General features: G+C 29.6%; 1 protein-coding gene across 2 annotated transcripts in view; it reads left to right on the top strand.

Annotated features, from left to right (window-relative positions):
* The window catches only part of Sam-S (S-adenosylmethionine Synthetase), a 113,793-nt gene that overhangs the window by 64,040 nt on the left and 26,692 nt on the right, over window positions 1-23,061 (top strand). The window contains exons 4-5 of one of the 2 annotated variants that reach the window (XM_075361319.1): window positions 2,381-2,503; window positions 15,110-15,222. In XM_075361319.1, coding sequence (XP_075217434.1) covers window positions 2,381-2,503; window positions 15,110-15,222 — 236 coding nt within the window. Of the gene's footprint in view, window positions 1-2,380; window positions 2,504-12,750; window positions 12,864-15,109; window positions 15,223-23,061 lie in introns of both variants that reach the window. The other variant, XM_075361320.1, reaches the window with a different exon arrangement.

The raw sequence follows: 23,061 nt of genomic DNA, 5'->3' as shown, positions 1-23,061 counted from the left end.
GAGAGCTACATTTTCTTGGAAAAAAAAACAGTTTTCCATTCCTTTCAGCTGCATGTACTTGGAAGATTGAGTGATGATATGGCCGATAAGCCCTGACTCATCCTTAACAACTACTGAAAGTGCTGCTGCTCCCTTTCAGGATTCATTCCTTAGTCTGACTCTCAACGGATACCTCTCCATTATGATTGCACCTTCGGTCCAGCTACTTGTATCACTGAGCACTCAAATCCCCTCTCAATCGGCAAGGTCTAATGATTCATAGAGAGAGAGAGCTAGTATGTAATTTATAAACTATTCATTCAGTTGGAGTTTTGGTGTGTTATAAAAAGAAATTCCAGTAATATATTATTTTTCAATAATTTAATAAAACACTTTGCAGTTACAAACATAAAAATACAATTGCACACCCTCAATATAAATCGAACGTTTTTTAGATGTAAAAGTTTAGATTACTGTAAGGAAATTTATTTGTACACTATTTATATCTAAAAAACTAAGAACAAAGTTAAAAAATTGTTACTATTATGAAAACATTTGTTCTTATTTTATATGGTCATAAAGTTTAAATAATAAAGCATAAAGGAAAAGCTGAAATACTAAACCTGAAATTCATTTTACGTGGTAAATCCATAGTCTTAATTGAACTAAATAACTTTATTAATACAGAGACCCAGTTCTTTATATTCTGAGCAAAAGGATGTTGAACAGGTGGAGTAAAAGAAGGAAAGTGTAATACTATGTAACCCATTGGGTTGGTCAAGTGGTGAACGCGTCATTCCAAATCAGGTGTTTTGGAAGTTGAAGACTTCCAGCGTTCAATTCCTAGTAAAGCTTATTTTTACACGGATTTGAATACTAGATCATGGATACCGGTGTCCTTTGGTGGTTGGCTTTCAGTTAACACATCTCAGGAATAGTCGAACTGAAAATGTACAAGACTACACTCATACATATCATCCTCATTCATCCTCTGAATTATTATTTTAACGATAGTTACCAGAGGCTTAACAGGAAAAAGGAAGGAATACTTACGTATGTGACAGGATAGGATACTTTTTTGGGGGTTTTTCTCTGAGTCGATTCCACACGATAACGTTGGAAAGGGATAATGAGGCATCAGATCATGGTTGTTCTTGTGGTAGCTGGAAGGGAGAATTAAGAAAGACAGTTAATAGTTTTCCTATTTTTGCTTTCACTTTCCACATAATTTCCTGCCTCTGCTCCAATTATCATACTTGCTGAGTTGTAAAGCTTCTCAAGTATATCATTCGAAACAAACCTAGTATATTATTAAAGCAGTTTCTTTATTATTCTTTAATGTGAAAAAAAAATAAATAAAAAATTCACAAAAATTGTGACCGAGAAGTAATTGTTAATAATATTTATCAAAACTATGCTTATACTTTGGCTATCCAAATACAGTAACAGAACTATTTTTGTCTTAAAATAAATATATTATTTGATTACATTAATAGGCTAGTGGCCTAAATTTAGTTTTAGTTTAGATTAAATTTTTGCTATTACTACCTTAATTTCAGTTAGGGTTAATTTCTGTCTGTGATCTAATTTAATTTTTATTGATTTTCCTTTTTTTCTGTGTTAGTTGATTAATTATATTTTGTGTGCAGCCAATAATTATTGTGTTATTATCAATTAAAAAAAAATTGCATGTTGCAAATATTTTAAATAAAATCATTTTTTTATTTATTAATGAAGTCCAATATATGAAGAAATATCATGTCCTGTATATTGTTATTTATTCTTATATTCATGGAATATCAAATAATTATGTAATTGGATATAAATAACAAAACTTGTAGCACCTGCTTCTGTTTGTTGACATTTCTCTGTAACTAAAATCTATATCTTTGGAGCGACCCAGTATTTGATCACCTATAAATTGGATACTATATGTTATACTTCGATAAAATTATAAATTTAAAATAAATAAGAAAAAATAAACAATTTTTCCTGTGAAATCTACATCAATATCATTAAAATGGGATTACTTAATGTAGATAAATTACACGCCCATATGCACACCCAAAAACAAAACATTTTTTATTCAATTGTAACATTATATTTAAGACATTTTTTCCAACTACATGAAGAACAATGCACAGGACATTCTAAAAGTATCTCTGCAGTAACCATCATCATTTCACCCATCATTTCACATGCTGCTCCATAAAACCTGCCTGTGATAATGTTGCTACACTCATTCAATGAAGTTATAATAATTTGCTTCTTTTTTCTGTCAGTTTGTCATGGTTTAGAGGAATTCTTTTCTACAGAATGTGGTAACCGAGAAATTGCCGTATAAAATAATTAGTTGTATTTATAATGGCTTATTTAAATGTTGTTTAAATATTGGTTTCAGAAACTGTAACAAAAACTGGTATGGTTCTTGTATGTGGTGAAATCACATCTAAGGCTGTTGTGGATTACCAGAAAGTCGTCAGAGACACAATACAGCATATTGGTTATGATGACTCATCTAAAGGTTAGTAAAATTTTGTTATAATTTTTTTTTTAGACTATAAAAATTGTATGGCAATCAGTATTGTTATATTTCTTTAGTTCTCACAACCACCAATAATTCTATTTGAATTCATTTCAACAGTATACATTAATATAAAAACATAACTACCTTCACAGCCAATTTTTTAAGAAAAATACTGCCTTTCAAGTTTATAGAAGAAAATTGTTTTCATGAATTTGTCAATAAAGGTAAAATTTTAAAAAACTTAAGCATATTTTAAAATTCCAACAGCATCTAAAGTATGTAAAAAAAAATAAAGTAACTGGTGCATTAGTTGCTTGTGAACAAGAAAGACAAGAATTTTTATAACATGCCTAAATTTTGTTTAAGTTCTCAAAAACTACTTTATTAAGGATTGTACTTTCTTTACTGGCAACTTTTGCTAAAATCATTGTTAAGGAGTTACAACAGCATACAGTGGCATATATCCAAATGAAAACTATATCCAGCTATATTTAACATATGTAATCAATAGTAATCTATTGTTAGTTGTGAGAATGCAACAGTTTGATATTATTACCTCAGCATAATTCTTTTCTTTTTTTTTTTGCTTTCTGTGTTATTTCAATGTTGTACTATGATTTTTTACTGTAAACAAAGATTTTTTTTTAATTCAGATTGATTTTCTTTTGTGGTTATCATTTTGTGTAGAAGATATTAGCAAACATTGTCTGAAACAATGGACTGCCTTCTTCAAATCCTTTAGTTTTTTTATAGCTTATGTAATAAGGCATTTTACTTCTGAAAGCCTACTTTGTTTTCTAAAAAGACTGTTGTTTTGTCTTGTAAATGTAAATTGTTGTAATTTGAAATGTAATTTGTTGTTAATGTAAATTTGTATCTATTAATAGTTAGTTGAATTGCATCATTTCTCTATAATTCTTTACTTTCTGTGTAACTTTCATGCAAGATGTTCTTTTTCGTTCTCTATAGTTTCATACGAATTACATTTAGTTAATTCTTTGCTGCTGCTATTACAAACAGCTTTTCCAAGAACTTGTACTTTTATCCACACAGTTTAAAAATTTGAGTCAGTGTCAGAAAGTTCTTAAAATTGTTTTTAAGATATTTTGCTTTTTTGTGTAGTGTGGAAAATTATGAATGTGTCCAGTATTTGCAGGTGTTGTCTAAACAATCCCAAATTTTTTATTTATTGTGAGAATTGATGTTAGTTCTATCTGTTGATATTAGTTACCATTGCATGTAGGTATTTAGTGGCATTGTGCTCAGTAGATTTATGCATTATTAATTTTACTGATTGTGTATTTGGGTTTTTTTGTGCTCAATCTTCATGTTCCCAGAAGTGGCAAAAAACACCTAATATGAAAATGCTTCGTTTTAAACTGGTGAAAACTAGCAGAAACCTTTAAGATAATTGAACAAACTTTTATGATGACTCTTAGTGGTCATATAGACATGCAGCTGATAATTTGTTTAAAAATGTTGTTTATTTAATAATATGCATTCGGGTAAACTTTAATTCTCTTGAAAGGGTTAACATATCTTCTCTTGAGGGAAACTCAGTACCTGTAGTCAATCTCTGCTTTAACCTCTAAAAATAAGAATTAGTTAATTATAAAATAATTTCTAATAATAAAAAAATGTTTATAGATAACTGTAATTGTTGAAATCTGTAGTTATCAAGAGTTGTTAAATTATTCATTCCCCAATAAAACTAAGTTCCGAGTTCTGGTATATGTTATCAGATCATTCATTGTATAAGTTCTCACAAAATCCATTCTGTGTAGACTGCTTAGAACTGAGAAAAATAGTCTGGAGGGATCTATGAGTTTTATTTTCTTAATGATATGAACAAAGCTTTATGGATTTATTCCAGAAAAACATAATTTTATCTTATTTGAATTGTTTTTCTGCTTCTAAAGCATGTGTAAAAGCATCTTCAAGAGCTACATGCATCTCATTCTGTGACATTAGAAAATTATTGATTATAAGGAAGTATTTTTAGAAGTTTATTGTTATCAATTTCTGATCTAACTCAGAAGTTCCTGTGGAAGGAAGTGAGACCAGATAGTTCAGGTGATTAATCATGACAATATATGATCGCTTGATATTCTGTTTTGATTTCTAAATTATGACCGATTACTTCAGCATTTTCTATTTATTAAATTTAAACTTTTAAGTTAATGTTACATTGTGACTACTCAGAACAACAGATGGAAACAGTACATGTTAAGTTTTTCTTTTCTTTTTTTTAATAAATAATTGGACAATTTTGAATTTTTAGCTTTTTTTGTTCTAATTAAGTAAATGTCCAAAATAATTGTTTTCTTCCTACATGGCTGAGAATTTTATTTCTCAGTATCAACTTGATATTAATATTATACTATATTATTTGATAATAATATTGATTGGGTTCTAGAATATTGAATATTATGAATTGGTGTATTGAGGTGGGGCTAGCAAAAAAATTTGTATCTTTATGATAAAGTAGTGTCCAAATGAATTTTAGATAGTTTCACATTGAAAATAGTCTCCATTTAAAAATTATCTATGTTTTAAAATTTTGTTCATGTGACAAATTGTTGCCTAGGTGCTATGTAACTTTAGGCATGTTCCAGAAAAGTACATAGCGCTCGTCACTCCACAGTTTGTAAAAATGACAAAGACAAGTAGTCAAGAAAAAATTCTGTTAATTTGGATTTTAAACATTGTAAAGATTTCTTTTTATTATTAATGTTGTAGGATGCTGGTCTTGTGTTGTGTGTAATAAATTGTTTTCAGCAGCTTTTCTGTTTAATGTTCATTAACAATAACAAATTACCTTCAAAGTCTGAGACTTTAAAAATTCATAAAATGCTGGAAGTGATTGTACCTAGTCTTTTGTTATTTTTTCTTGAGAAACTTCTCGCCATCCTTGCTTTCTCCTATCTGAAAACACTAATGAAGAGAGTCGTGAAGTGCTGGAAATAACTAAATTTCCATATCCAATTTTTAAATTGATTTAACTTTGTGGAATAGAAGGCTAACCAAGAGCAGGCAGTCATTTCAATGGATTTTATTGATGCTCTTTTGGAGAGGTAGTCCTCCTTTAAATCCAGAATGATACCTTTTAATATGGTTCTATTTTAAAGATATTTAAGCAGCTTATATTTTTATACCTTCAGCCAACAGCAGTCAAGTGGCAATGTGATGTCAAAAATATTTGTTTCTTTCTTATAATTAACAATATTTCCTGTTATTTGAACAAAAACTGTATTTTCTTTCAACAAAATTCAATGAATCTATGTGATATTCATTCTGTTCTTGATGCTATGTACTTGATTGTTTTTGAGTTGTTGCTTGTTAGCAGACAGTCTATGCATTGTAACATACACCTCAGTCAAATAATCAGCAAACATGAAATTCATGTAGTTTTTTCCTACTTCTTATAAATTCTTATCTGCATTAGTGTATATGTAAGAAAAAATAAGTTTAAAAAATTGATACATATGGAGTTTACTCAGAAATGGGGCTAAATTGGAAGTTATATAGGATTTAAAGAAGGGACCCCTCTCCTGTTACCATGCAAAAGGGCTTTAATAAACTCAGTTGTCAGTTAATTCTGCCCTTGCTAATAAGGAAAGAGGCTTACTGTTTGATGTCTTGATTTGAGAAGAGAAGGGGACCAGGACATATCATTAGTAGGTTATTTACATACATATTTTACTAACAAAACTTGAAAAAAAAAAGAGTTTATTGCCACAAAATGTATTGTGTATAAACTTTATACATTTTTTTTTAAATGGCAGAGTGAACACTTAAAAATTGAAGGACAGTTTACTCATAATGAATCTTTTTATTGATAGCGGAGTTATTTATTGATGAGTTACATAATTTCTTAGTTGTCCACAATAGCAATCCTATAAAAATTCTTGTAGGTTATATGAATTTGAATCTTTTAGAGGATAACGATATTGGTAATAAATATAAATTGTTACTTTATTCAGATGGTATGGAGTCCTCTGGTCAACAACACCCTACAAGGCTGGATACAAACACTTTTATAAATCTTTTTTTCATTAAATGTAAACAGTTGAAAGAAATTTTCTTAATTTTTTTTGCTGATGTTGCACATGCTGCCTGCATCATGATGAACCGTTCTTGTCTGGAGTTATATTAAAAAGCTTATATATAAAGTAAATTCTGAATTCAACACTTGTCAATATCAATATATGGTGTTATTAATTTAAACATGAAATTAATAATTAATTAATAACACCAGGTTTAAACATGAGATCTTAAAGGCTGATTGGAATAAAGTATTTAATAGAAAAGATGTAGTACGTCAAACAGAGCGTTTGACGTATTTTTTAAAGTATGTTCTGAAAAATGCAGAGTTTAAAACAGAAACTAGAAATGTCATCAGAATTAAACTCTGGGTATTGGATAATTCATTAAACAGAATTAAAATAATAATGTATTGTTTAAAAAAGTTAAAAATCAACCATATAATTTAGATTTAAAAAGATATTACAGCAGGTGGTACAGGGATAGACTTATCTATGACATAAGGATGGCTAAAGAATTATATTTTAGAAACTTCTTTATTAATAACACTGGTAATACTATGGAACAGTGGAAACTAATTGATCAATGGTAAAAAGTATAAAAAAAATGAAACAGACTGAATTAAAGCAGAGATAAATAGCCAGATAGTTAGTAAGGTTCAAAAGGTTTAAGATTTTTTTATAGCTATTTTTTAGGAATAGCAAAGAAACTAAAAACACCTTGAGAATATCACAGTTGAGAATCAATATTTATAGAACATTATTTTTACTTAAACCGAAGTAGGGGGCACTTTTCCTAGAACCTACACATTATTTCAAGATACAAAAATTATAAAGTTATGAAAACAAAAATGTCATCTGGTCTTGATGAGATTTCTTCATGTGCCAAAAAATTTGTGTGTGAACATAATTCTCATGTTTTTGCATAGTTATCCAATTTAAGTGTGCAGTCTGGTAAATTTACAGATAAATTTAAAGAAGCTAAAAGAAGATAATTTTAAGGAAAGTAGTTCCTATTTATAAAAAAGAGGATAGTAATTATGTCGGGAACTTTAGGCCCATAGTCCTGCTTTCACAATTTTCAAAGGTTCTGGAAACTGTAATAAAGAATAAAGTCAGGACTGGGTTAACTTTCTCAATAAAAATAATTTTCTCAGTGTTAATCAATTTGGCTTTCAGAAATATTTAGGCACTGAAAATACCTTACTTAAATCTCTTTCATAATTGGTTGGTAAACTGCATCAATGAAGATTCTTAAGTGGCATCCTTTTTCTGGATATCCAGAAGGCCTTTGAATGTCATTGATCATAATAATAATGTGGAGCTAGTGTGTATAAGAGGTTTAGCCTTTAACTGGTTTGAATGCTACTTAAAGGGAAAAATTTTTAATTAGAAAATACGCTCATTAGCAAGGGAATATTAAAATTCGGTGTCCCTCATGGGTCAGTTTTGTGCCCAATTCTGTTCCAAATTTATATTAATGACTTATGTTCTGGCTAATTTCAAGGTTATTTGACCTCATGCAGATGATACTGCCCTTTTTTTATAGAGAAAAAAAGCTTTGACCGAGTTTTGAAATCTATCGAAGAGGACTTACTTAAAATTAGGTTGTGTTTAACCACAGCCACCGGGTTGGTCTAGTGGTGAACGCGTCTTCACCACCAGTCGAGAGTTCCAGCGTTCAAGTCCTAGTAAAGCCAGCTATTTTTACACGGATTTGAATACTAGATCGTGGATACCGGTGTTCTTTGGCGGTTGGGTTTCAATTAACCACACATCTCAGGTATGGTCGAACTGAGAATGTACAAGACTACACTTCATTCACACTCATACACATAATCCTCATTCATCCTCTGAAGTATTATCTAAACGGTAGTTACCGGAGGCTAAACAGGAAAAAGAAAGAAAGGTTGTGGTTAACCAAAAATGGAATTACACTAAATGTATCCAAATACATAATCTTCCAGTTAAAGGAAAGGATGAGAGAACTAGCAACTTGCATATTAGATATCATAATTTTACTTCCTCTAGAATAGCTGAGTTTAGTTGTGAAGTATTGATAAAGTGTCTAAAATGTGTAGAGGTAATTAATTGCAATCTTTCATGGGAAAAAACATATTCTTAGTCTAAAGAATAATGAAATGTTATGTTATGTGAGTAAGTTTTATTATATTTGGGATTTCTGCTCGATTGGTTTTCTACAAATGCTTTGATTGAATCTCGTTTAAGATATGGAATTGAGTGTTGGGGTTGTGCGTATTTTAATAAAATCCAACCTATAGTGATAGGCCAAAAACATCTTGTACGTAGATTATGTAGAATACCTACTAGGACACTTTCATTCCCATTTGGAGGGGAGATAAGGCTCTTAAATATAGAATTTGACCGAAATATGCAAAGCAAGGGTAATTTTGTACTTCGTAGATCCTGGAAGGAGTTTTCATAAATTTTTCACTTATTTGGCACCAAAGGTTAACAATTTTTTGCCAAATTTTGTGAAAGGTAGTCTAGGTTTAAATTAATTGTGACTAAAATTGACAGATTACCGTAGGGAAGCATAAAACTTATTCTGGCTTTTGTAAATCACTTTTTGACTTCTAATAACAAACTGAATGATTTTCCATCTCTTTAATGTTTCTATAATTTATAGTAATTATTAAATTTCTACTTGGCCACTTCTGTCTTCATTTACATATCTTTAATATTATTCATTCAATGATTTAATCAAATTGATGGTAACTCCTAAAACAGAACTCTCTAGTCCTCAAGGAGTAACTAATTTTCCAAACTATTAATTAATCAAAAAATTATTATTTCATCTATTGCATCACAGTTTTAAATTAAAAAACTATAGTTACTCTTGTGAGCCTGTTGTAGTTCATTTAGAACCTACGGGTACAAACTGTTGTAGGTCAACAGAATTATATCTATATAATTCATAAGATATGTCTAATTTGTAATTCTGTTGTATATTGTAAATGATATTATATAGTTTATTTTAAAAAGTGTATTCTTAGTTTGGAAAATAAATTATTTTTATTGAAAATATATGGTTCATTTCCGTGATTATATAATATCAGAAAAAGATTTTAACTTTCAAATTCTATAATTTGCAACAAGTTCCACTTCTTGCAGAAAACACTGTAAGAGTGTGGTGTGTGATTTCATGGTGCGAAGTAACTGACCGTTTTTTGTTACTGTGATTTCAGCTGTCCACATAGATATTGTGTAACAATTTGTAGTTTGTTTATTCTGAATAAAGTTGAACTAGGTTCTGGTACCAACTGAATAAGAAATTTATCAAATGAAATAATGACAGTTAAGTGACAGAATTCTTTAATAATCTCTTTGCTTTAATGAATTTAAGAAAGGATTTCCTTATGTAGGAATGTAAACAAGGAAATAAAACTTTGTAGTTTTAATCCTCTTATCAGAATTTAGTGTGAGTTTACATAAAAACAGATGGACTGTTGCCAGCCTACATGGTGCAAGTGGTAGCATCTCAGCCTTTCATCCGGAGGTCCTGGGTTCGAATCCTGGTCAGGCATGGCATTTTCACATGTTACAAATCATTCACCTCATCCTCTGAAGCAATACCTAATGATGACCCTGCAGGTTTAAAAAAAAGACTGACTGTTGTCAGCCTACCAGGCTGGTCTTGTAATTAACTCGTCATCGCAAATCAACTGATTTCAAAATCGAGAATTCTAGGTTTAAATCTTAGTAAAGGCAAGTTACTTTTATACGGATTTGAATACTAGATTGTGGATACCAGTGTTCTTTTGTGGCTGGGTTTCAATTAACCACACAACTAAGGAATGGTCGATCTGAACCTGTACAAAACTAACTACACTTCATTTACATTTCATACATATCATCCTTGGAAGTAATACCTTACGATGGTTCCGGAAGGTAAACAGAAAAAGAAAGAGACAGACTTGTCTGATTCTATAAAAATCTAAATTGAATATTAAGAACTGTTAAAATAGTTAAATCACTTCTTTATGTTTTCTGAAATGGGTAAAATTATGCCTTCAATGAAACAGCAGACACTTTCAGAATCTGTATGTAAATACTATATATTTAGTACTACGCATATGTGGGTTGGATCTCTGGTAGTCAGTTTAGTTTTAACAATAATATGAAAGTAAGCATAAATACATTAGGAAAAAACCATTAAAATTTTTGAAAATTGTGATGTACTGCAGTTTTGTTGAATCATGATTAACATGCCATGACAAGCTTTTCAGACAAGTTGGAGAAGTAAAAGTGAACCTAATTATAATTTAGCATTAAAAATTCACATTCGGTGAACAAGAGAAACTGTGACTGAAGAAGCATATGTACATGTGTCTAGCCAGTCTTAAGAATCACTTGTTAAAATGTAAATATAACTTGTGGCACTGTTTTATTAACACATCTCTTACGAAGTCATATTTAGATCATTGTAAAAAGTTGCATTCAGATTTACTTCATTGCAATTCATATAAATATTTTATAAAATTATTGAAAAATTTCGTAATGGATGACATTATTTTGTTTTTAAAATGATAATTTTTTTTATTAAAGTGTATATATATATATATACACACACATATCTTAAAAAAAATAATAGCATAGTTTATTTGAAAAAATTATTTATCTATAGATTGTAAATGTATTTTGCCTGCCTGAAGGGGGGGTGGGTTGGAAGTTCTTAAAATAGTCAAGCCTTTTTTAAATTACGAGAAACAATTCATAAGTAAGGACCAATGTCTCATAAATAGTGATTGGCAACACTGATTGGTTTGCGCATGTTCATCTTTTAACTGCTGTTGGGCTTGTAACCGCTACATTGCCATTAGTTCATTGTTGTTTGCCTTTGCGAAACAGTGCATTAAAATGAGTGCGGTAATAACAAATCCCTGCCATTTGTGAAGTTCAATCAGTGATTAAGTTTCTACACACAAGAGGATATAATCCAGCTGAGATTTACAATCAATTTTGTGAAACATAAGGGCGTACCACAATGATTGAAGGAAAAGTGGGGCAATGGTGCCCTGAGTTTAAGGAAGGCCATTCAAATGTTCATGATTAAGAGAGAAGTGGCAGGCTTAGTGTCTGGACTGACAGTCTTGTTGAACATGTGAATGCAAAAGTGAAAGAAAATAGTCTATTTATGATATGTAAATCTTTCTTTGGAATTTCCAGAAGTTTCATAGATAGCAGTGTTGAGAATTATGATTTAAACTAGGCTATGTAAACTGTGTGTACGATAGGTTCCAAAAATGTTGACAGTGCTCACAAAAATCAGAGAATGAAATCTGCACATGCTTTTCTCAGTCACATTAACAACAAGGGAGATGAATTTTTCCTCACATCATCACTGAAGACAAAACTTTGATTTTGTTCATCAATGCTGAGATGAAACAAAATCCATTCATTGGCATCATTCTTGTTCACCTAAACCAAAAAAATAAGCATGATCAGTTTGGAAGGAAAATCATGGCAACTGTATTCTGGGACCAAAAGGGTGTACTTTTGATTGATTTCATGGAATCTGGAGCATCCATTACTTCACAAGTCTATTGTGAAACACTTTCTAAACTGTGTCGTGCCATTTGAAACCAACAACAGGGAACGCTAAGATCAGAAATTGTTTTTACGATAATACACAGCTTGTATACACAACAAATATGATTTAAAAATTCAGATGAAAGATTTTTGATCATCCCCTTACAGTCCTAATCTCTCACCCAATGATTACCATCTCTTCTTATACCTCAAAAACTGGCTTATGTCTCAACAATTAGAGGAAAGTGAAGAGCTGAGAATTTCTGTACATAACTAGCTACAATCCCAGGCTCCAGAATTTTATGCAGTGGGTTTGGTAAAAACAAGTTTGTTTAGTGTTTGAAACAAAGTGGTGATTATGTATAAAAGTAAAGTAAATATATAAGTATTTGAAACAATTAATAGATTTTTCATTTTTTTCAACTGTTCTCATTTTGTTATTGATTGGCCCTTACTTTTGAACCACACCATGTGTATTGCTTTATGTTAAAGTAAGTTATATGTAGTAATGAAATATGAGATTCAGTATAGTTTAATGTAGATTTAGTACTTGAAAATGAAACCTGTTTTTTTTTGTTTTTTTTTTTTAAAAAAAAGAAAAGACAGTGATAAAATGTTAAGTTTGGATTGAATTGGGTTGTGGTGTAGGATTTGACTTCAGAACTTGCAATGTATTAGTTGCTATGGATGAGCAGTCACCACACATTGCTGATGGTGTGTACAAGAATAAAGAGGAAGATGACATTGGTGCTGGTGACCAGGTACAGTAAAACAAAAATATATGGATAAATAATGGGCAAATGTTCTGTTATTACTCATGGGATTTGCACGTAAAAAGCAGTTTGTCTGTCTGCATGTTGTAATATGTTGCAGGTTTTTTTTTTGTCAAGGGCAGAACTAGTGAACATGAACGTTCAGTAGAGATTTTTGTCTTGTAATCATTGGTCTTGTGTTGTAAAAAAAAATGTAAGGTTTTAAAGGGAAAATTTTTATTGCATGAATTATGCTGTAATCTTAAGTTAAATATATTACAGGTTTAATTAAATTTATTTTTGGTTAGTTCATAGTTTTTATAAAATATAATTAGGTAAATGTGATGTTATATTAAAACGAATATTCTTGGACTTACATTGTTGGAATTTCAGTAAATATGTATTAAAAGAAAGCATGTTTCTGCTATAAAAACCTTCAGAAGATTACCCAGATAACCTCTTTTAACACAATGTGAGAGTTATCTGACCTTATACCTGGGTCTGCCTTTTTTTCTTATTTGTTAGATATCATATGCTGCATAATTGGTTTTTAAGATAAAATTCTATTTTCTGTTACTTATATATTGAACACAGTTATACATTATATTGTTAAAGTAATTAGATGCAAACTTTTATGTAAATTTTGCTACAAAAAAGTGTTAAATATATAGTGTGTTTTGTTAAACATTATTGAAGTGAATAAGTGAACAGTTATTTATGTATTTCCTATTATTTTTTAACCTGGAGCTTTTGTTTTCAATTCAGATCTGCTCATAATGCACATCTGCTTATTTTTACATTTTAACTATATATATTTTTAAAGCAATTGTCTGAAATTATGTCAAAATATAAATGTCAATATAATATTATTTAATTTATTTGACTGTTACCAACTGCAGAAATCATTTTTCCTGTGTAGTTATTTTAGTCAAGAAAGGTAATTATGCAGAAAAGGGGGTTTATCCTTCTCAGCCTAAATTTTATTCATTTGCCAGTTGTCATTCTGATAAAAAAAAAGAATTTAAATGGCTTTCGTATCCATTATAAATTTAAATGAAGTGTATTGTGCATATTTCATCTGATCAATTTATAATGCATCTGAGTTAAAATTCACTTGTTGGCCAAATTTTGGCTACCGAAAATCACAAAAAGTTAAATTAGAATCGTATTTCAGCATTCATTGAAGTAATTCAAACAATGTATGTTTACTTAGATTTTTTCTGAAAGTGTAATTCTTATGTTGATTATATAAGAAGTAATATTTATTGCCAGTGTTTTTTATATGAATAATCCATCAGTAATTAATTAAGAAGGTGACCAGCAGCAACTTATGTCAGTTTTTGACACAAAGGTTATTAAAAATAGGAAACTTTATAGATTATGTTTAATTTTGATTCTTTAATATGTGGACTTACAGTTTACGTGTATTTTGATATTTTTCTTCATAAACTATTTCCATTTGTTTTAAATTGTGACTGAATGTCATATATTAATAATGTAGATAGAATTTTCATCATAAGTACTTGAAATTTTTCCTTGCATCTATGAATAAAAGTATACTCTGTAAAAATTGTTGAAGTTTATGAATACCATTATTGTTGTATTTCTAACAGATTCAGATACTAAAATTTTCAAGATTACTTGTTTTCATTAGGAGTGAATTACAAAACAGAGTACTTATAAAAAGACTTGAAAAACACAACTGCTGGTGTTTACATACTTGTTTGGCAATATTTACTCAGGCAAGACATGATGTATTTTTATCAATAACCTAATACCTGGATGACTACTCTATAAGAGAATCAAAATCCATCACAACCTACTTACTAATGAATATAGGACACTGCTGCTGAAAATGTTAAAAACAATTGGAAAAGCTTACACAGCTCAGCCTATAAATTCAATATTTTTTGACAGTATGAAATTCAGAAAAACCTTTTAGCCCACAAAAACTACAAACAATGGCCAGAAGCAAAAAATCAAGTACATTGGCTGTGAACTACTACTTGTGGTGGTTGATAATACTTTGTAATATTCATTTTTTCACAAAACTTATTTTGATGAATTATTCACATCAATTTGCTTTATGTTTATAATTAATCCAAGATTATATCGTATGAAAAACTTAATAAATTCATAAACATTTCATATACAGTAAATTTGTTTCTTGTTGTATGTTTGTGTAAGTTTAGCTGTGGGTGTATTGTTAACAATTTCATGTAGCTTTCGTGGTTGTCTTGAATGTGTCTGAACAGGTTTTGACTACAAGACATGTTGTGTAATGTTAGCCATCGATCAACAATCGCCTAATATTGCTGCCGGTGTGCATGAGAATCGACCTTTGGAAGAAGTTGGTGCTGGGGATCAGGTAAAAAGAAAATGTTTTGTATTGAGATAATCGCTTTTGTTAATATTTTTGCATTAGCTATAAGAAAAAATGTCACAATCATTCATATTTAACAAGAATATGTATTTAAGCTACATATAACATAAAAAATTTAAAAAAAACAATATGTGACTTAACCTAAATATATAATATAAAAAACTTTAATTTTAGGTTTATTTATACACTCTACATACTTTTTCACTTTGACCATAATTATGCATGTTAATTTATATTTTTGTGATCATTGAAATTCACATGCATTACACTTTAGTAACATTACTTAAACAATTCAATTATTTTAATAGCATTTACTTTTATTAAGCTTAATTTAACATTTCATTGGTTTAAGTATTTCTAAATGCCTGTTAGAACATGAATAAGTTGAAAAGAAATAAAGTATTATTTATATTTGTTGCATTGCACGGTTATTGCTTAACTCATGATTTGGCACTTCATGTGAATAGCTCATTAAGATACATTTTAAAAAAAGTCCTGATCACTGAATGAATTCTAGCATTCTATTTTTTATGATACATTTATGGGTATTAGGAAACTAATACTTCCATTTTTATGGTAGTTATTACAGTATTTGATAGAACTCAAAATTATCATTAAATTTTTATATTCTGTAGGTAATGAGAACCCCTTAGTACAAAAAATTTCCTTTATAAAAAAATGTGGTAGTAAATTGTTTAGTAAAAATAGCAGTGTTGCAACCAGGTGTGCAGTTGTTTCTACTATTTTACTACAGCACAGAATTTTGATACCCACTTGAAAAATTAATCATTATATATCTCCCAGTAAGTCCTAATGCGAGATTTCTTTATAGCGGTTACTAAATGCATGTGCTGAGAATTAATTCATTTAGCATGTTTTTATATATTAAGACTGGTGTGTTCTGTTCCTATGTACTTAAAAAAAATAATTTCTTATTTGCATATTAGTGCAGTGTTGGAGATGCTGTTAAGTTAACAATGAACTTTTTTAAATAGTGAATAGTTTTATTACTAGTCATGTTATATCTACACCAGTAAGTTTAAGGGTAGCTTCATAGTAATAAAAATTCAAAGCTACTCTTATTTGATTTCCCAAACATACTTCTCTATTAAATTTTCATTTCATTTCTACATTCTAGTACCTAATAATTTGTCTCTTTACTCTTTTCTTATAAAATTGTTTCGCATTTTTCTTATATCAGAAAGTTCTTCCCAGCAAATTGTGAGAGTGGTTATTTTTAGAAATAATTATTAAGCAGTGAAGTGTGCAGCAAAACATATTTTTATTCAGGCACTAAGGTTCATGTTTTATATTGAATTTCCTGAAAATAGGGTAGTTATCTTATTATTAACTCAAGACAATTTTATTTATTTTTCTTTATTTTCCGTTAGTATCTAAAGGTATACATTTTACACAACCCATTTTTCAGTTATCAGTTGGTAAAAATTACTACGGGTTGTTGTAAGTTTATAAAAACAGAAAATTTTAAATCCATTTATGTATGATAAATTTATTAATATTAGTTATTTTAATTGCATGCTTAACAAACAAAAAGTTTCAATAATAATTACCAATTTTTGAATGAAAAAATACTTTCTCTAAATAGTTCTATGGAAAGTTGATATTCACATAGCTTACTTGTGTTATTTCATTCAGCTTTTTCTGACACTTATTTTAAAAATATTTAACTTAAAAAAAAATAATTTATTATTATAAATTATTATTATTATTTATTTATTTATAATAATAATTTTAAACTTTAACAAAAAAAATAAATTTTCTCAAAAAGTATTATTTTAATTGAAGAAATATTTTATACTGCTTTAGAACATTATACCTTTAGTGAAGGTGATGAACTTATGCATATGTATAATTTTTTACAGGTTTAATAACTTAAATTTCTATATTCTTTATTCATTTAGTAAAATACTTCAACTTCATCTCTGGAAGGTAGATTAAATGTAAGGTTATTTACACCTCATGCAAACGTTGAGGTTCATGATAATACTTGCCTGATTTTATAAATAAAACTGTTCACTTGCACATCTGTGTTAATCTCTAAACTTGATGCCATTATATTTTACTTATTTATTCTATAATTAATGTAAAAAAAAGACCACTTCTGTTGCTAGATTTTTGGCAGAATAGACCTGAGATGTAACCAGTGTATGGTTGTCAATGGAGATTTTTGCCATCTCCTTGGCAGAGTGATTTCATTTCTGCCTTTCATCTGAAGGTTCTGGGTTCTAGTTCCAGTCAGGCATGGAATTTTTTATATACAAAATTCATTATTATACGTCATATTAACTATTTTTGGATATCAGCCTATTTATTATTGTACGGAACAAAGACTAATTAAATAATTTTGTTATTCACGTTAAAAGTAGGCTGGCAAGTGTCTTCTGCTGCTTTAATTAATCACACAGAATTTTTTCATAAATGTTTTTTTATTTTTGTAAAATCTTTTTTTTAAGGTTGAGTCTTCGTCCCCTTTTCAAAAAAAATTAGTATAGCCACAATAAAAATGGAAAGTTATACTAATCTTACAACAGAAATCATTTAGACTTATTCAATTCCAATATTCAGTAAACATCAAGGATTGTAACAAATGACACTGTAAATCTTTGTACATTAATGTGTGTTAAGTTCATTTTGGGATAATAATTCAGGATTTGCTGGTCCAAAAGTATTAATCTGCCATAGTGATTACTAATATTTATGGGTTATTGACACTATTGAAAGTTTAATTGGGAATGAGGATCAGAAGAGAATGAGGAAATAGACAATGATCAGGAGCTATATCTCAATTTAGGCTAGACATGATGAAAATTTTACTCTTGATTGCACTTTACAAGATTTTTATCTTGTAATTTTTTCCTAAAATGATACATTTTTTCATTCAGATTTTGTACCATTACATTTGCTGTTTTTTTTAGGTTTTAATTGTACAGAATTTCAAATAACTATAAAATGGCATTATACTGTAAATAACACATTTCATTGTGAAGGAAATTTAAAACATTTTCTGCATTTTTGTTATATTCTTAGCAAATAATTAAAATGGTATTATCCATATAAAGATGTTAAGGAAAATGAACATAAATTTTTTCATTACAAGTGTCCATTATTTGGAAAGTAGTTATATATTATTTTTTGGATATGGGATTGTAGAGTATTAAAACATTTGTCTGTTGATGGAAAGTACAAATTTATTATTGATTATACCTATAGCTTTCTTGGTCCTTAAAATAATGTAAAAACATTTATTTTTTTATAATTAATTTTATGAAGACAGAAAAAAATTTTGTTGAATTAGTATGTAACATTCTACTATCTCAATACCATGCATGGGCTATTTAAAAGTGATTACTCCTATGAATATTTTCTTGATTTACCGTATTAAAAACGAATAAATCCTTTGCAGTACACTGAAACATAGCGTATTACATGGGTTCAAAAATATTCTACCTAAAGAATTAACATTTTTTTCACATATAAAAAGTTTCCAAATCATTTTTTTGTGGGATATATTCTATACAGAAAGTTCAACCTATTAAAGGTGGCCAAAATGTAACCCATATATGCTTTTAACTTGCAAATTAAATAAATATGACATGAAAGTACATTTACTTGCTACAAAAACTTACATTTATTTTTCCTACGAGTTGCTAATTTAGCTACATATTTCTCCCACTGGTAAACCAGTTTTCTCATTGCATAAATGAAAATTGCTGGTAGTCTTTCTTTGATCCATGACCTCATTTCGTCCTTCAGTTCATCATCAGTGGTGAAATGAATGCCTTTAATATCCTTCTTTAATTTCAAAAAGGAGTGAAAAAATCACATGGCACCAAATCTGTTTAGTATGGAAGATGTGGAATAGGTTCAAATTACAATTTCACAAGACCCTCAACGGTTGCGTACAATGTGTCTGGCCAAGCATTGTGTTGCATAATTATCAGCCATGTGGATTGTCAAGCACAGCACACACATCTTCTAACTTGTGTTTTAGTATGAATCATGGTGCTTTTCATTAGTCACAAAAACTCGGTCAACCATTGCAAGGTTCATCTTCAATGCTCGCTTTACCAGCTGATGGACAATATTTTATTGCCTGTTTTGATCAACAGTTTTATAAGGTTTTAGATGATATATGTCAATAGCGTTAACTTTTTGCTGATAAAGATTCAATTATTGCAGTTGTGTTGACATATCAGTAGTACTCTACTCCTTAGAAATGGATACCTACAGAAATTGAGAGGAGGGCATGGGTCGGTAAGTTTTGAAATGGTAGTAGTAGAGGATTTCAATCCTCTACTACTAGATACTAAGGCCAGCATCTGTTTGTAAAAAAAAAGTTGATGTTATATTCTTGTGCGTATTACATTTTAGTCAGCCCGTTTTTTTCTTCTCCAATTTTTTGTTTTGTACTGATAAGGTAAGTGACTATAAAGTTAGTCTTTCCTTTCATTTTAAGAAGTATAATACATTTTATGATTATTTTTTAATACAAGAATATTAGTTTCACCGTCAAATCAAGAATAAGATGGCAGTGAAGAGCCACTCAGCTCTGTAAAGTTCTTTTGCTTGGTGAAAGCCATGTGATGGACTTAGCTGGCCTTAAGTAGAATCTGCACTACCGTGTGACTTCAGTGGTTAGGCCGTGGGATCTCTGCCTTGTACTTCATGATGCAGAAGATTTATTAAAGGATTTTTCTTCGGGCAACCATGTTGTCATTATCAATGATATAAATTACATTAATAGGCTGCTGATGCAGATTCCTTTGTTTTGCAAAGAAGATTGGGAAGGTGAGCCATAAAAGGGTGTTATACTCTGACATCCTTTACCAGCTTCACCATTTCAAGATTGGTTCTCTTAAAACTTTTCCACATAAACTATTAGAAACTAAATTCAATGTCATGGTGTGTGGTGATTTTAATGTTAACCTTCTAGATGCTCCTACTCTTGTGACAAATGAACTACTAACTCTGAGTTAGCTGGTCCAAATATTTCTATCCCCCAGCCAACCAGAATTACAAGGACTTCGCCCAACTGTACAGATCATTTTTACAAATTTACCAAAAAATAATTTTTGATCCTTTTGTGCAGATAACAGTCGTTCAGATCATGATTGTAAAATTGCAATTGCATCATTTAACTGATATTGTTTGTATCAAAATCAAGCTATACTGTTTGTATCAAAATCAAGCTATACTGTTGTGGTCTGAAATGCCTTAATAAAACTCTAAGCTTGTCATCCTAAGCTTGTTATACCTACTATCCTACCCTACTAAACTGCATTTGTTGTGTGTCTGTGTGTGCGCCCTTAGCTTAGCACCGGAATGCACCGATCACTAGCAGAAAATTCCAATTTGTTAGTATACTTCTTGTGGTGGTCAGGTGTATACTTGTATTTATTATATATTGAAGTTTTGGAAAAATTTATTGCTTTTTAACCAGATTTTTGGGTGAAAATTGCAATTATCTCAAAAATGGTAGTTCCTAGCAATCAGATAAACATTTTAACCTCCCCCCTTCACTGTAACTTCACCTACTCACAGTGGTACCCATCAGATAATATTTTCAAGTGCCTCCTGGGGCACCGTTCATAAATTGGGGAGGGGTGTGATGTGTACCACTGTATCAAAATAACCGCTCATCTGATTTTCACAATTCAAAATGTGTATCTATCAGCAGGTCAAGCGCTAACTGTTTTAATGCATCGGCTGAACTCTTGATCAACTTTATCTTGGTTATCCGGAAATTAAATCGTTAGCCCTATATTTTGATTGCAGTCCAATCTTTTGCTAAATATGCTCAAACTTGTGCACTAGTGCAGCTGTAAAGTATAAACTTGTGAAGACTATAAAGTATAAAATAAAAAATGTTTAAAACAACACTTAAGTTAAACAAACTAAAATGTAAAAAATAATTTTTGGACTATACTTTAGAATTTTAGGAAATTATTTTTCACCTTCTATGTGTTTAATTAGAGTGGTGTTTTTAAAAAAAAAATTACATATTTTTTATTTATGTGATAAATAAACCAGTAGATAAACTAAAAAGTAGGCACTGGAATGTACCGATCAGTAGTGGAAAATCCTAATTCGTTAGTATCAATTTTTAAAGTTAAATTTCTAATTTAACTTTCTTTATATCAATTTTCATCATTCAAAAAAAAATATTTTTACACAAGAGGTAATCAATTTTTTGGACACCTAATAATCCCATTTTGAGACGTCGCCCAGAGAATCTAGCTGCGGAGCCATGCTGTAGGTACACCCTGCAGCTGGTATTCTCGTATGTCATCATCACTTATGGCTCTCAAAAAAGTAGTATGAGTTTTTAAAATAAAAAAATGGCAGTTTTCAGATCATTAATTTGCACCAGTAAGAGTGATTCATGCAGACCTGTTATAAGAAAATTAAAATTAATTTGTTAATTAGCCCTTCTTTTGTTAATATTTATGAATGTGCAATCGTTGCTGAAATGAATGGTAACTTATTCTTCAAAGATTACAGTATCCACCTTTACCAAATCGGACTACTGAACTGTTTTCATGTATCTCAACACAATACTTTGGCTTAAAAGAAAAGATCTTATGCTTCCATTGCTGTATTTAATTACTTGCTGAACAATTTGAAAAATTTTCCCATCAATTTTTATATAAAATATTAAAAGAATTTCTTTTAGGGAAACAAAATTGAGATAAATTTTTAAATTATTCTAATTAAAAATATATACCTCAAATAATTTTCAATAAAGGCTTCTGAATTGTGAACTTTTTATAGCAATTTATTTTATTTAATATATTTATTTCACTTATTTCATATGTTTGTATTTAAATAAATATGGACTTTATTTAGCACATCCAATTTTTTCTTATAATTTGGTTTTATATAAGTGTGTGCAATCTACATTTTGTTGTAATACAATGTGTAGTGAACTTAATTTCTTTAAAAAATTGAATTGTTTAGAACAGAAGGTCAGATTTAGATTTATATATATCCAACACAGTGATGTGAAATTGAAAAAAAAAAACAGATTTATGTCGAAGAGTATTAATAATAGTTTCAGAAGTGTATGTTGAATTATTCAATACTAGATTTTTATTTAATACTAAAATAACTCAAAGATTTTTTTCATTAACTAACCTCAAACTACTTTTCTATATAGACACTTATATTTAAGGACTTATATTATATATATCCTTATATTATATTATCCTTATATTTAAGGATCATATTATCCTTATATTTAAGGATCATATTCTTCACCACCATTGGGAAAAATAAGTCACTGTTTTCTTCAAATCTTATTACTCAAAATGCTTTCCTTCTGAAAAATTTTCATTGTTGTTTGTATTCATTGGCTGTATGTTGTACTACTGTGTTCTTCCACTATGTTTTCCGGCAAAGAAAAATGGAAAAGATTGCAGGTATGATAAAGATTGAAGTTGAGATGGACAAAATGAAGCACTGAGAACAGTTAACGAGAACAAGCTTAATTAGAACAATTCGGAATAGAAAAGTTTAAAACTGGCAGAGTCATATATAAGATGATTGATTGAAAGAGTACTGAAAGGATCAGTAGGTGCAAAAAGGGGAGCAAAAGAAGAGTTAAAATTTAGATATCTTAAAAGTGGGATTGGGGTGTTATCAGGGCCTTAAATTATATCTGGGAATAAAAATGGAATTTATGTCAACAGACATGACAGAGCACATAATCATATAATGATATCATTTTTCAAATACCTGTATGTATATGTTATCAACTAGATGGCCTATATGTATGAACATCTCATCTGCTATGCTACAAAAATA

The sequence above is a fragment of the Lycorma delicatula genome, chromosome 3, assembly GCF_047948215.1.
Source record: "Lycorma delicatula isolate Av1 chromosome 3, ASM4794821v1, whole genome shotgun sequence".
Taxonomy (NCBI): Eukaryota; Metazoa; Arthropoda; class Insecta; order Hemiptera; family Fulgoridae; genus Lycorma; species Lycorma delicatula.
Note: the sequence above shows the minus strand (reverse complement) of the source record. Positions and strands in the feature narration are given on the sequence as shown.